The 12,226-nt window shown below is 46.2% G+C and overlaps 1 protein-coding gene across 1 annotated transcript in view; it reads left to right on the top strand.

Annotated features, from left to right (window-relative positions):
* The window catches only part of RECQL5 (RecQ like helicase 5), a 461,944-nt gene that overhangs the window by 113,117 nt on the left and 336,601 nt on the right, over positions 1-12,226 (top strand). The window contains exons 4-7 of the mRNA XM_069200163.1: positions 2,441-2,546; positions 3,846-3,957; positions 4,063-4,225; positions 8,543-8,625. Of these exons, the coding sequence (XP_069056264.1) occupies positions 2,441-2,546; positions 3,846-3,957; positions 4,063-4,225; positions 8,543-8,625 (464 nt within the window). The remainder of the gene's footprint in view (positions 1-2,440; positions 2,547-3,845; positions 3,958-4,062; positions 4,226-8,542; positions 8,626-12,226) is intronic.

Genomic DNA, 12,226 nt, shown 5'->3' with positions numbered 1-12,226 from the left:
TTTCAACCTTTTGACCTGGGTCCTAGTGAGAGCTGCTTTGTGACTTTTTAGCAGTTTCACTTCTTGCATCCTGCTGGTGGACCATGGCAGGTTGCAAATGTGAGCTCTGCAGTGGAATCTGACTTCTCATTGGCTCTGCTCAGGGAAACCTGTCCAACTCCATCCAGGTGTCAGAGGGAACCAAGACCAATTTGTAGTGGTGGTTGCTGGACCACAGTTGGACTGGTGGCAAATGCTTCTCCCTACCCCGTCCAGATTCAACAGTTTTAATGGATGTATTGTTGCTGGGTTGGGGAGGTCATCTGGAAGAGGTGGTGATCAGAGGACTCTGGTCTCCGCCAGAAACCAGTCTACACATCAGTTTGTTGGAGCTGTCGGCAATTTGTTGGGTGTTCAGTTTTTCTTCTGACCATCTAGGGGGACCAGGTGCAGGTTCTCATGGACAACAACACCACCACCATGTGGTACTGAACTCTGTAGGGTGGAATGAGTCCGTGGATCCTTTGCCAGGAGGCTGTATGCTTCTGGAGCTAGCTAAATCGTCAGGGCATTTACTTGATTACACAGACCTGTCGGGATCGTTAAACTCCAGGTGGATGAACTCAGCCAACGCTGTGTAGCGGATCACAAATGGTGGCTATACTCGGTGGTGCAAGGTGTCTTCTAGCAATGGAGAAAAACCCTGGCTCAATCCTTTCACCATCACCAAGAACGGGCAGTGTTTAAACTTTTGCGCTCTTTCTGCTAAATAATCGAACTACAGATTCCTCACTGACCATCCCTCCTGTCCATCCTTCCTGTCCGTTCTGTGTAATAGGCTTCTTTTTTCTATCTTAAAATGGTTCCATTTAGATAACTGCACACTGCCAAATCTGAATTATATGGTCTCCACGTCTGACAGCATAGACAGATATCAGAAATAAACTGATTTTGATGTGAGAAGGTGATGGTTAAATGTGGCCCCAACATCACTTCTGGGGCAGGACATACTACCAAACTCAAAGCTGCACAATGCCACTTACCGGTGTGCAGGGAAATTGCTGAGAAAAATCTCCTAATCCAGTCTGGCACCTGGGGTGTTCCCAAGGTGAGGAACCTGTGGTTAAACAGAATATCCATCAAAAAGAGTGTTGCCGAAGTAATTTTTTTTTTTTTTTTTTTATTTTTTAGCTGTTTTTCTTTTGTCATTTTTTTCGTTCACTTTATCTGGTTTCCTTTTTTGTCTCATACTAACCTTTTTGATAATGACAGTTCGAACTTATTTATTGTAGATATACAATGCACTAAGGGCCATATGTACAAAGCTTTTTTCTCGTTGCAAATGGCCCGATTCACAGAATCGGGCCTTTTGCGACGAGAAAAAAACATTTTGTGATGTACAGACCCTTTTTTGCGATTTGGTAATCTACTTATCGAATCGCAAAAACGGTTTGCGAGTCGCAATTAGGAAGGGGCATCGCAGTGCGATGTAGGATTGTTTTGTGACCGCTGATGTGGTCACAAAACAATCAGTTAGTACCAATTTCAAATTGGTTCTAACCGAATTGCAAACGGGAAGGGGTCCCATGGGACCCCTTCCCCTTTGTGAATGGTAGTGAAAATACTTTTTCAGAGCAGGCAGTGGTCCACGGACCACTGCCTGCTCTGAAAAAATGAGAAGAAAACTTTTCATTTTTGTTTTTGAAATGCATCCCGTTTTCCTTTAAGGAAAACGGGCTGCATTTATTAAAAAAAAAAAAAAAAAAAAACTCTTTATTTAAAAAAGATCACCGACCTGGTGGTCTGCTGTCTCCAGCAGGCCACCATCCCTGTGAGAGCAGCCATTCCCAATGGGGTCGCAAATTGCGACCTACCTCATGAATATTAATGAGGTAGGTCATTTGTGACCCTGTTGGGAATCGCAAACAGTGTAAAGAACACAGTTGTACATATGGTTTTGTGGCTCACAAATGAGTCTCAAATTGCAAGTCACAAAACTCTGGATCGTACATCTGGCCCTAAGTTGTTTAAGTTTGAATCTGTAAATATTTTATATATCCAGACAGGTAACAATGTGAAAAGATAATAGTACCATATAATGTTATTGCCAGTTTTTATTAACTATTATAGTTAATCATATAACATCTTTCTGATGAGCTCATCAGCAAGGGGCCACCCAATTTTCATTTTAATGCAATGGCTCTCCATAGCAGTGGAAGATTTTCATTTTTCAAGTCCAAATACAATCGTGAAATCACATGACCTGAATTGGCACAACTTTCTTCTATCTTCCGGTTATGTTGTTCACCATATACATTTGTGGAAGAAATATCAGTTCTTATAGTGTCTTTTGCGTTAATTCATAAACAGTTGGCTAAGTATCTGTAGCGTGCTGCCAGAAGGTTGTTCTGTCAGCCTATGTTGTGAACATTGAGCAGTTTCTTCTCTCTTTCCCCTGCAGGGTTATGGTGGTTGTGGTATTGTGTACTGCAGGACAAGAGATGCTTGTGAGGAGGTAGCGGTTCAGCTGTCACAGAGAGGTGTGAAAGCCAAGGCCTACCATGCAGGTGAGCTATGTGCTCAGAGACTAACTCACGTACGCGTTTTCACACAGATGGTGTTCGTTGTGATCGTTCAAGAAGAAGTGTGGGTTGGGTATTAAATGATGACGAGAAGGGAGCAGGACTGGTTGACTGCTAGGTGAAAATGAGTCCACCTGAGGGCCCATAGATTCTGAGGTGGCAATGATCTAGAAGCAGTGTGATTTCCTCTGTAAATGATGATTGTGGATGGATGCGTGCTGACTGCATAGTTGTTTCTGCTTGAGGTAGCCTTCTTTGCAGATTGAATTTTATGTGATGGTTGATGGAGTGGCAGTTTGGATTGAAAATGGATTTATGGTTGACAGAGGATATCTCATGGGGTTTTGATTACCGTATGACAGTAGAGCTAGGGGATTTGCGTGGGTTTGGTTCTTGGATAAAAGTTTTAGATGTAGTCTGTAGTAGTGATTTGGAACCTGGATGAAAGTTGTTTAAGAAATGCTAGTGGATTGTCATTGGTGAAATTTCAACAGTTTGTCATTTGGGCCATTGATGAAGGATCTGGAATTTTTGAGTAGTGAATGATGGCGTAGGTAGTAATCTTAGTGGATTATATTCTCCATAGTGGCTTTTGTTTGAGCTTCAGTGGAGGGTGAGCAAGTGCTCTCAGCAGTTTGAGTTATGGGTAATCTTGAGATGACACATCTCATGTGGAGTGGATCCTGCCCCTAAAGTTCAGCTTCAGCCCTCACGTGCATCCACTTTTTTACGCACCTTTTTTTTTTTTATATGTACCGAACACTAAATACGACGCTCGACTATAGACTGAGCAATTCTGGGATCTTTGCACAATAATGCTGATCCAGATGTGAAAACCTTTTTTTTAATGTGTCTGTTTAATTATGTTTAGATAGTAGCAACTATATAACATGACCTTTTAAAGCATCTAGAAGAGAACATGTCAGTACGTTAGCAAAGTTCAGATATAAATGAAGTGAGTACTTGATAGTTGAAGGAAGGTTTTGATTTTAGGAGGTCAAAGTCCGGGTCTAGGTGGTGGCTGTGAGAGAGTCTTAGTAAGTTTAATTCTAGATAGCTGAGGAAGTGAGTTTTGGCGCATTATGCTGAAGGTGTTTGACGGCGTAGTGTAGACACATCTGGGTTCTGGAAGGTAGTTGCGGGTGTCCTAATGCCATTGAGAGGACACAGTATAGATGGTTGTTCGGGTTAGTACTGGCTGTTGTATGGGTGATGCAAGCAAGATTGCAAGGAAAGATTGTAAGATAGTTCAGTTCCGTTGCTTTTATCTATCACCACTGGCAGGACTAAAGGGACCTCTCCGTGCCTTAATCCAGAACGAGTGGATGGAGGAAGTTGTACCAGTTATAGTGGCTACCATCAGCTTCGGTATGGGTGTGGACAAGGCCAACGTCCGGTAAGTGACTGTAGTCACACCAGTTCTCAGCTGGTTGCCGAAATCATGTGCTACGTCGTTGACTCCGTCCTCTCATCACATTGTCCCTTTTTCGTATTGTGCTAGATTTGTAGCTCATTGGAATCTCGCCAAGTCGATGGCCGGCTACTACCAGGAGTCCGGAAGAGCTGGCAGGGACGGAAAGCCCTCTGGGTGCCGACTTTACTACTCTCGGAGCGACCGGGATCAAGTCAGCTTCCTGATCAAGAAGGATATAGCAAAGGGCCAGGTGAGTTGTAGTAAAAACTTCTTTCTAGTGTGCTTTGCAGAAACATGTTTTTCTTTTCATAATGCGGCAAATAACCGGTTACATAACACAATGTCCTCTTTTTATGAACCTAAACATATAAATGTCTCTCTACCGCTGTCAAGATCTGAATCTGCAGAGTATTCAACTCAGTGCATTTCTTACTGGATAGAAATGCCAGTGTGCTACACTACCGTGCACTGCCCCAATCCGGCCAGCATCCGCGGCTCATCTGTGCACCCCAGACCACTCGTGGGCCCTGTCCCCCATGTGTACACAACTATTTTACTTAGTGACACTGAGTGTGAGATTTTTGAAGGCCCCTTTGTATATGGAATATTTGCCCCACACTGAAAGAATCAGGACAAATCTGTCAGCAAAATAGAGGAAGTCTGGCCAGCATAAAGTGGTAGCTAGTGCATTCTTGTTCTCACTTAGTAGACAGCAGGTGGTGGAGTTCGTATCTGAACACAGAAGAGAAGAAGCTAAAACATAAGTCAAAGAAAACCCAACCCAGACCGCATACTCTTCATATTTTTAACATGAGTGTGAATATGCTGTTTGTCAGAACACGTACACCAAAAGGCTTCTTGGCAGTGTGACTGTTAACATAACAAGAAAGGCAGATGAGGGTGTATTGCTGGAGTTTATCTTACATTATTTTAGTTACCTGCCCATTAAATGCCCAGCGAGGGAAGCAGAAAGCCTTACTCTGGATCCGAAGGCCTCTGAGAGGCAATGCAGCTCCTAGAGAGCCTCGGACACCCAATAAAATTTTAGTTAGTTGTAAAAAAAAAAAAAACACCTGACTGCCATATTTTGGAATCCCTGCAGTTTATATACATAAAACGGTAGGGAAAAGGGAAACGGGCTGGGTACAACTTCCCTGCAGGGTAGATAATAAAGAGAGGAGTTCAAAGATGGTGCCCCATCTAATTTTTCTAATTGTAACTTCTAGTAAGCTGGCCTGGTGTGTGGTGAGCACCTATTGTGTTATCACCTTATACCAGGGCCAAGTATCCCATATTAGTGAAGTGTAGGCAGTGTCTAGGAAGCCAGGGATTTCTAGAGGTAGTGGATGAGCAGCCAAGACTTATCTACGAGAACTGCAAAGCTTATGCAATGCCACAAAGTCACATAGCACTATCACACATGCAAGAACCACAGTGTTACAAAAATAAAGGTACTCTGTTATGGTAACACACCACTAGAATACTTCTAGGCAGTCCCCTCCCAACTGGAGGTAAGCGCACACTAACTATATACACATTAGCATGTGGAAAATAGCATAGAAACAACAAGCATTGGCAAAAATATTAGAAAATAGTGAGGTCCCTCGTGGAAGGCCAAACCATATACTAAGAAAGTGGAATGCGAGATACAGTCCCCCACCCAAGGATGCTGAATTGTTAGAGGGGAGCTGGAGGAACTAAGAACCCCAAGAGGTGAGTACCAGGGTGACCCCCAGTGAACAGGAGAGAAGAGGTAAGTACCTGGTTTTCCCCAAAACTAATAGGAGGACTTAGGAAAAGGAGTGTCCAAGATCCAGACCAGACTGGAAGAACCTAAAGGTGGATTGTGGCAGAAGAGGACCAGCAAGGGAAGGGGACCAAGCCCAGTTCATGATGGAGTGTCCAGTCCATGATGCAGTGTCCAGTCATAGCAGGAGCCACTACCCACCCTTCTGAGGATGCAGGACCCGGTCGACAGGGGAAGAAGAAGGCCAGCTGTGCAGCACTGAGGATGAAGAGGAGTTCCTGAAGTGACGATGATGGTGTCCCGTGTCGGCTGTCGGGCTGCAGTGGGCCAGTGGTGCTGGAGAACCACAAACAAGCCTTGGCAAATGCAAATGAAGAAAAGTCCGAGTTGCAAAGCTGAAGAGGACCAGCAAGGCCCAGGGGACTCAACCCAAGGAGGGGAGTCCAGGGTGACCCTCAGCAGAAGGGAGAGTCACTAGAGGCAGTCGCAGCCCCCACAGGCAACCCGCTGGCAGCAGGTTCAGCAAGTTGTAGTATGGTCCAGTAAGCACACCTGAAGAAGAGACCCACTTCGCTGGAGCCTCTGAGAGGAGACTGTGCTTGACAGGAAGAAGTGTTGGGGACCAGGGCTACACAGAGCCTGAAGATCCCTTGGAGCAGGAGCAAACAAGCCTTGGTAACTGCAAGAGTTGCGCTGTCCAGGGGTACTGTCCTGCAAGGGCTTACTGTCTCCCAAGTTGGACAGCTGGCAGAGAGGCCCAAGGGGACTACTCCAGACCACCACCTGTGATGCTGGATCCACGCAGTTCCGGAGGAGAGCAGATCCACGCAGTCGGTCGTTGTTGCAGTTGGTGCCTGCAGATGCAGGGGAGTGACTTGTTCACTCAAAGGGAGATTTCTTCTTGTTTCTCGTGCAGGCTGATATCTGGCAGACCTCGGAGGATGCACAGCCAGGAAAATGTTGCTGGAAGGAGCCGGAGAAACAGTGTTGCAAAGCAGAGTTGTTGCTGAAGTTGCAGATTGTTGGTTCCTGAAGAGTCCAGTTGCAGTTCCAGTGTTTAGAAGTTTAACTAAACCATGCAGAGGAATCGTGGTGGAATCTTGGATGTTGAATACGAGGACCCACCCAAGAGGGAGGCCCTAAATAGCCCTAAAAGGGAGGCTGGTCACCTGCAAGGTGACCACCTATCAGGAGTCGGCTATGATGTCACCTGGCCACTCAGATGCTTGACTGGCCTCTGCCCATCTTGGATTCAAGATAATAGAATCAAGTGGCCACCTGAAGGAGTTCTGGGCACCACCCCTGGGGTGGTGATGGATAGGGGAGTAGTCACTCCCCTTTCCTTTGTCCAGTTTTGTGCCAGAGCAGGGACCGAGGGTCCCTGGACTGGTGCAAACTGGTTTATGCAAGGACGGCACCAAATGTGCCCTTCAAAGCAAACCATTGGCTTGGGGAGGCTACCCCTTCTAAGTTTTAGTAACACATAATTCCAAGGGAAAGGCTGTTACTTACCTCTCCCAAAGGAAATCCTTTGTTTTGCAAACTCTGCCTGAGCTGGTCAAGCAGCAGAAAGGCAGAAACCTGTCTTGAGGGGTGGCAGCAGCTTGGGCTGCCTGGAAAACCCCCAAAGACTGGAAGGAACAATACTGGGGGTCCCCTAAGGGGCCCCAGAGTGCATGGAATCATACAACCAATACTGGCAACAGTATTGGGGTATGATTCCGACATGTTTTATTTCAAACATGCCCAGGTTTGGAGTAACCACAGTGTCCATTACACAGGCAAAATGGCTCCCCCGCACTTACGAAGTCCAGTGCAATGGAGCTGGAGTTCGTAGGGGCACCTCTGCTCATGCAGAAGGACCCTCACAAACAGGGACCTGCACCCTGCCCTCTGGGCTAGGAGGGCTTACCATAAAGGTGACTTACAGTGACATGGTGCAGTGACCTGTTGTGAAAGGGTGCATGCACCTTTTCAAGCAGTCTGCAATGACAGGCCTGCAGACGCATTTTGTAGGTGCTCCAATGGGTGGCACAATACATGCTGCAGCCCATGGGGAGCCCCTGGTGCTCCAGTACCCTGGGCACCTAAGTACCATATACTAGGGACTTGTATGGGGGCACCAATATGCCAATTGTGGGGTATGCAAAGTCCTAAGCAACCAAATGTAGAGAGAGAGAATGAGAGCGCACAATCACTGGGGTCCTGGTTAGCAGGATCCTAGTGAAAACAGTCCAAGCATACTGACAGCAGGCAAAAAGAGGGGGTAACCATGCCAAAAAGAGGGTACTTTCCTACATAACTCTCCTGCTTAAAGGATTGCAAGTGGTCTTTGAAGGGTGTAGGAGGATCATGTAATAGTTTGTTTTCCGATGGTGGATGTTTTCTCCGCTTCTTCCAGTGATATCTTTGACAGTTGCTTTGGTAACCTCTGATTTTCATCCCAGTCATTAGCAGCACACTTACAGTAACAGATTGTCATTGTACTCCTGCCTGTGAGACAACAGTCTCTGTTGTGTTTTGGAGAGGGCCCTAAGTTTATCTCTGGTGATCAGGTAGGAGCTCTGTTTATATTCTTTATAGTAGGACCCTGGGATTCACTTGTGGATATGAGAGCTGTGGGATTTTTCTGACGTTGAGTACCATGTGCTTCTTTCATATTTGGGTCGGTGTGACATTCTGGTCTTGTCAGATGAGGGTCCTCCTTTTAGAGTTGCATAACACTGGTTGTATCGCTTGTGGTGGTGTATGAACTCCATTTTTATTAGTGTGATGAGAGGAGGAATCTGATTTCACCTGTTCCTTCCATTTTGTACTCAGGCGAAGAGAGGAGTAATCAAGGACAGTGACAAGGCTTCCATGGCTGGCTTTGAGGCGATGGTCAACTTTGGTGAGGCACTGGGGTGAGTTTGCCTTTTCACAGCGTTAAAGTTTTTTAAAAATGATTTTTGAACTGATAACTTACTTTTTTGAGGCTTTATAGTGTGTTAACCAGCATTGGCAATGCAAATAGGTTTCACTGCTGCAAAAACTGTTGGGTTTGTCACTGTATTTTTAGACATGCTGCACAGCAGCACGAGGTGCATCGCAACATGGCATAAAGCTTAGAAGAAAAAAAAAGAAGAAAAAAAAGCGCTATGACGTGGCCTGCGTGACCGTTTCCAAACACTTTTTTTTTCTTTTAAGACGCTTTGCACTGCACTGCTGTGCATCGTCTTAAAAGAAGAATAAAGCGATATGACTCAATCACTGCTGGCCTAAACTTTGAGCCAACATGTTAAAAAATACATTGACAAAACCAATAGATTTTGCAGAGGCAAAACCTATTAGCTTTGCCATTGCTTGTTTTACTTGACAGTCCAACTAGTCAGTTGTGCAGCATCTGTAAAGAGAGCGAATTGAAGGGCAGAGGTTTCAAAACTGGAGCCATCTGCAATGTCAATCGACTCTTTCCAAAGGCCTTTTTGCAACACTGCTGCACTGCTTAGTTTTGTCAGAGACGAATCCCCGCAAGAAGTCACTCTTCCTAATTAAAGAAGCTGAATGCTGTGTTTGCCTATGAAAGATGATTTGTGCTAAAATATTAATTCCCTTATATTTTTCTCAACCCATTTATGTTGATTGCTTGAACTCTGTAGTCCTAAAACAGTATATTTACCACTTAAGTAATCAGCGACGTATTTGTAATTGGCTATAAACAATAAAACAACATAAAAATGGATCTATGCAAATTCCTAGAACGCTTTCACCTTTCTTGAGGTAAAATGAGTGGGATGAATTGATGAAAAGTGATATGTCCGTGAGACGATTGCCTTGTCAATATATTTCAACCCCACCCATAAAAATGAATTTTTTATGCTGCTGCTGTGCTATCTATATAATAAAAAAAAATAAAAAATAAACATTAGCAAAGACAAACGGCTCTGTATGGGCTATTTGGGTTTGTTAATGGTTTTCTCAACATGGCTTAAAGTAAATAAAACAAAGTGCTATGGCGTGGCCAATGCTGGCTGCCTTAGTGCTTTTTTGTTGAAAGGCTGGGGTACCATGAATCCAAGGGCTATTTGGAAGCAGGTGATGATGCTCCTTGCAGTCCAACACCAGAAGACTGCACCCCTCCTGGTCCCTGTTGCGTGGAGTTGCAAGACCCGCTGTCTGAGTCGTGCCCATCTGCCGTCTTCGAGGTCCAAGTCCATCATCAGGTAAGTCTCTCAAGCATAATAAATCTATGAAGATGAAGTGCTCTCAATTGCGGAGTCCAAGTTATCGGACATATGGTGCGAATGACGTTGAGGTCCCACTCCTGCATTCCACTTCCAGAGTTTGACTCCTGGTCTGCTCTGCGCTTCCCTAAATTTCCAAGAGCCGGAGTGATCCCTGCCCACCATAAGCAATTTTATGAGGGTACGCACCTCATATTAGGGTATGCAGCCTGTTTAGAGCACCTTTGGGTACCACGAGTCAGGAAGGTGCACCGACTGGACTTCTGCCGGCAGGTCTGGCCTTGGTGCCAATCAGGCCCTCTGGATCCGTTATTGGATCCGGACTGCCTCTGGTCACAAATCCTCAACCTTCACCGGGGCTTAGTCCCATGGTGCTGAACCCACAGGCTTTCATCACTCGATACAGCAAGCGTCAGACTGGCATCATTCAATGTCAACACTGCTGAGAACCAGACCCCAACAACTGTCCGGGTCGGACACAGTGCCTCCATTTCTTGAAAGGCCTGTGGGGATTTTGACTGTGGTGGATCTGAGAACCCATATGGCTACTCTGACCCCTAAGAAGACATTTTGCCCCAGGTTTCCTTACCCACTCCCAACAGCCTTGTGGTGCAGGCCTCAACGTCCATGGATAATCTTGGATCCCACCGACAGGAAATCCAAGAATTTAAATTCCTTCAGAAAGATGAATTTCTTCTCTGCCAGCTTTGCACTGCAGTATGTGAACACCTCCTGCCTCTTGGGCTGATATAGCCACAGTGTGGTACTCGGCTGCCTATGGTTTTGGAGGAGGCTAGAGCCATCCTGCACCAGGCAGTGGCCAATGGCAGGGATGCAGTAAAGTTCGCCATCGGATGCAAGCTGGACATGACAGACTCACAGAAAAGACTATTGCATCATCGGTGGCACTCCGCTGCCAGGTGTGACTGAGGTCATGGGATGCTGTCCAGGCATCCCTCATAGATTCCCTTTGATGGTATTCTCCTGTTTGGCGACAAAGCTGATTCAGTGCAGTTCGTGGGGCCCAGATTTCTGCCTAGTCTGCCACCACTCGCCGCAGCGTCATGACCCCTTTAGAATGCCCTGTAACCACATGGACACCCTGTTGGAGGCAGGATTAGGCACTACTTGCCCAAAGGCAGGCCACAATTTCAGACAAGTGGGTGCTCCAAATTGTCTGGCTGGATTATGCTCTTCCATTCTTGGAAACCCTGCCATCTCTGCCACTGTCCTTGGGTCGACTGAGAACCATCTGCCCTTTTTGCCCCAGGAAGTTCAGGCACTTTTGTACAAAGGCGCCATTGAAAGGGTGCTGGCATCAGAAGTAGGTTGTGGGTGCTATTCCCACTACTTTCTGGTGTCAATGGTTGGATGCCTCCGCTGTATCTTAGATCTGCACCCCATTAATGCCCTCTTGAGAAAGGATAAATTAAAAATGGTAACATCAGCTCCGGTCCTGCCTGTATTGGAGACTGGAAGGTAGCGTTAGAACTGCAGGATTCTTATTTTTATCCTGCAGGCTCATCCTCATTACCTGTGGTTCATGGTGGGCCAGAAGGAGTTCCAGTTTGCTGCGCTCCCCTTCGGCATTCCAGTGCCCCACAGGTGTTCCCGGAGGTGATGACTTACATCTGCGGAGGTCGGGGTACCAGTCTTTCCCTTCCTTGACAGCTGGCTGTTGAATGTGGGCTTGCCATAGGCAGCCATTACCTACTCCCAGACTACGACACACTTCCTCCATTCACTGAGGTTCACCATCAATGTGCCGAAGTCCCTTTTATAAAAGCGCTCGTCTGGATACAGTGCAATTCTGTGCCTAGCTTCCTGATCAGAGAGTTCAGGATATTCGGGCTACGATCCTAATGTTTCAACCTCTGTCTTGGACTTTGGTGAGACTGCTGTGTCTGATGGCCTCTTGCATCCTGCTGGTGAGGTACACTTGATGGCATATGCTGGCTCTGCGGTGGAACGTAAAGTTCCAGTGGCCGCAGCTCCAGGGGAATATCTCCTACCTGGTTCTGATTTCGAAGGAGTCTGTGAAATATCTGTAGTGGTGGTTAGCGGACTGTGATTTGGTCATCGGCAGATCCCTCTTCCTTCTCCACCCAGAGCTGACATTGGTGACGTTGCACCTCTTTTGGGCTGGGAAGGCCACCTGGCAGAGGTGGAGATCAGAGGCCTCTGGTTTTCATCGGGGAGACTGCCTTACATCAGCCTTTTGGAGCTGAGGGTGATTTGCTTTGCATTGAAAGTTGGTCCAGGTGTTCATGGACAACACTAC

The sequence above is a fragment of the Pleurodeles waltl genome, chromosome 7, assembly GCF_031143425.1.
Source record: "Pleurodeles waltl isolate 20211129_DDA chromosome 7, aPleWal1.hap1.20221129, whole genome shotgun sequence".
NCBI classification, from domain to species: Eukaryota; Metazoa; Chordata; class Amphibia; order Caudata; family Salamandridae; genus Pleurodeles; species Pleurodeles waltl.
Note: the sequence above shows the minus strand (reverse complement) of the source record. Positions and strands in the feature narration are given on the sequence as shown.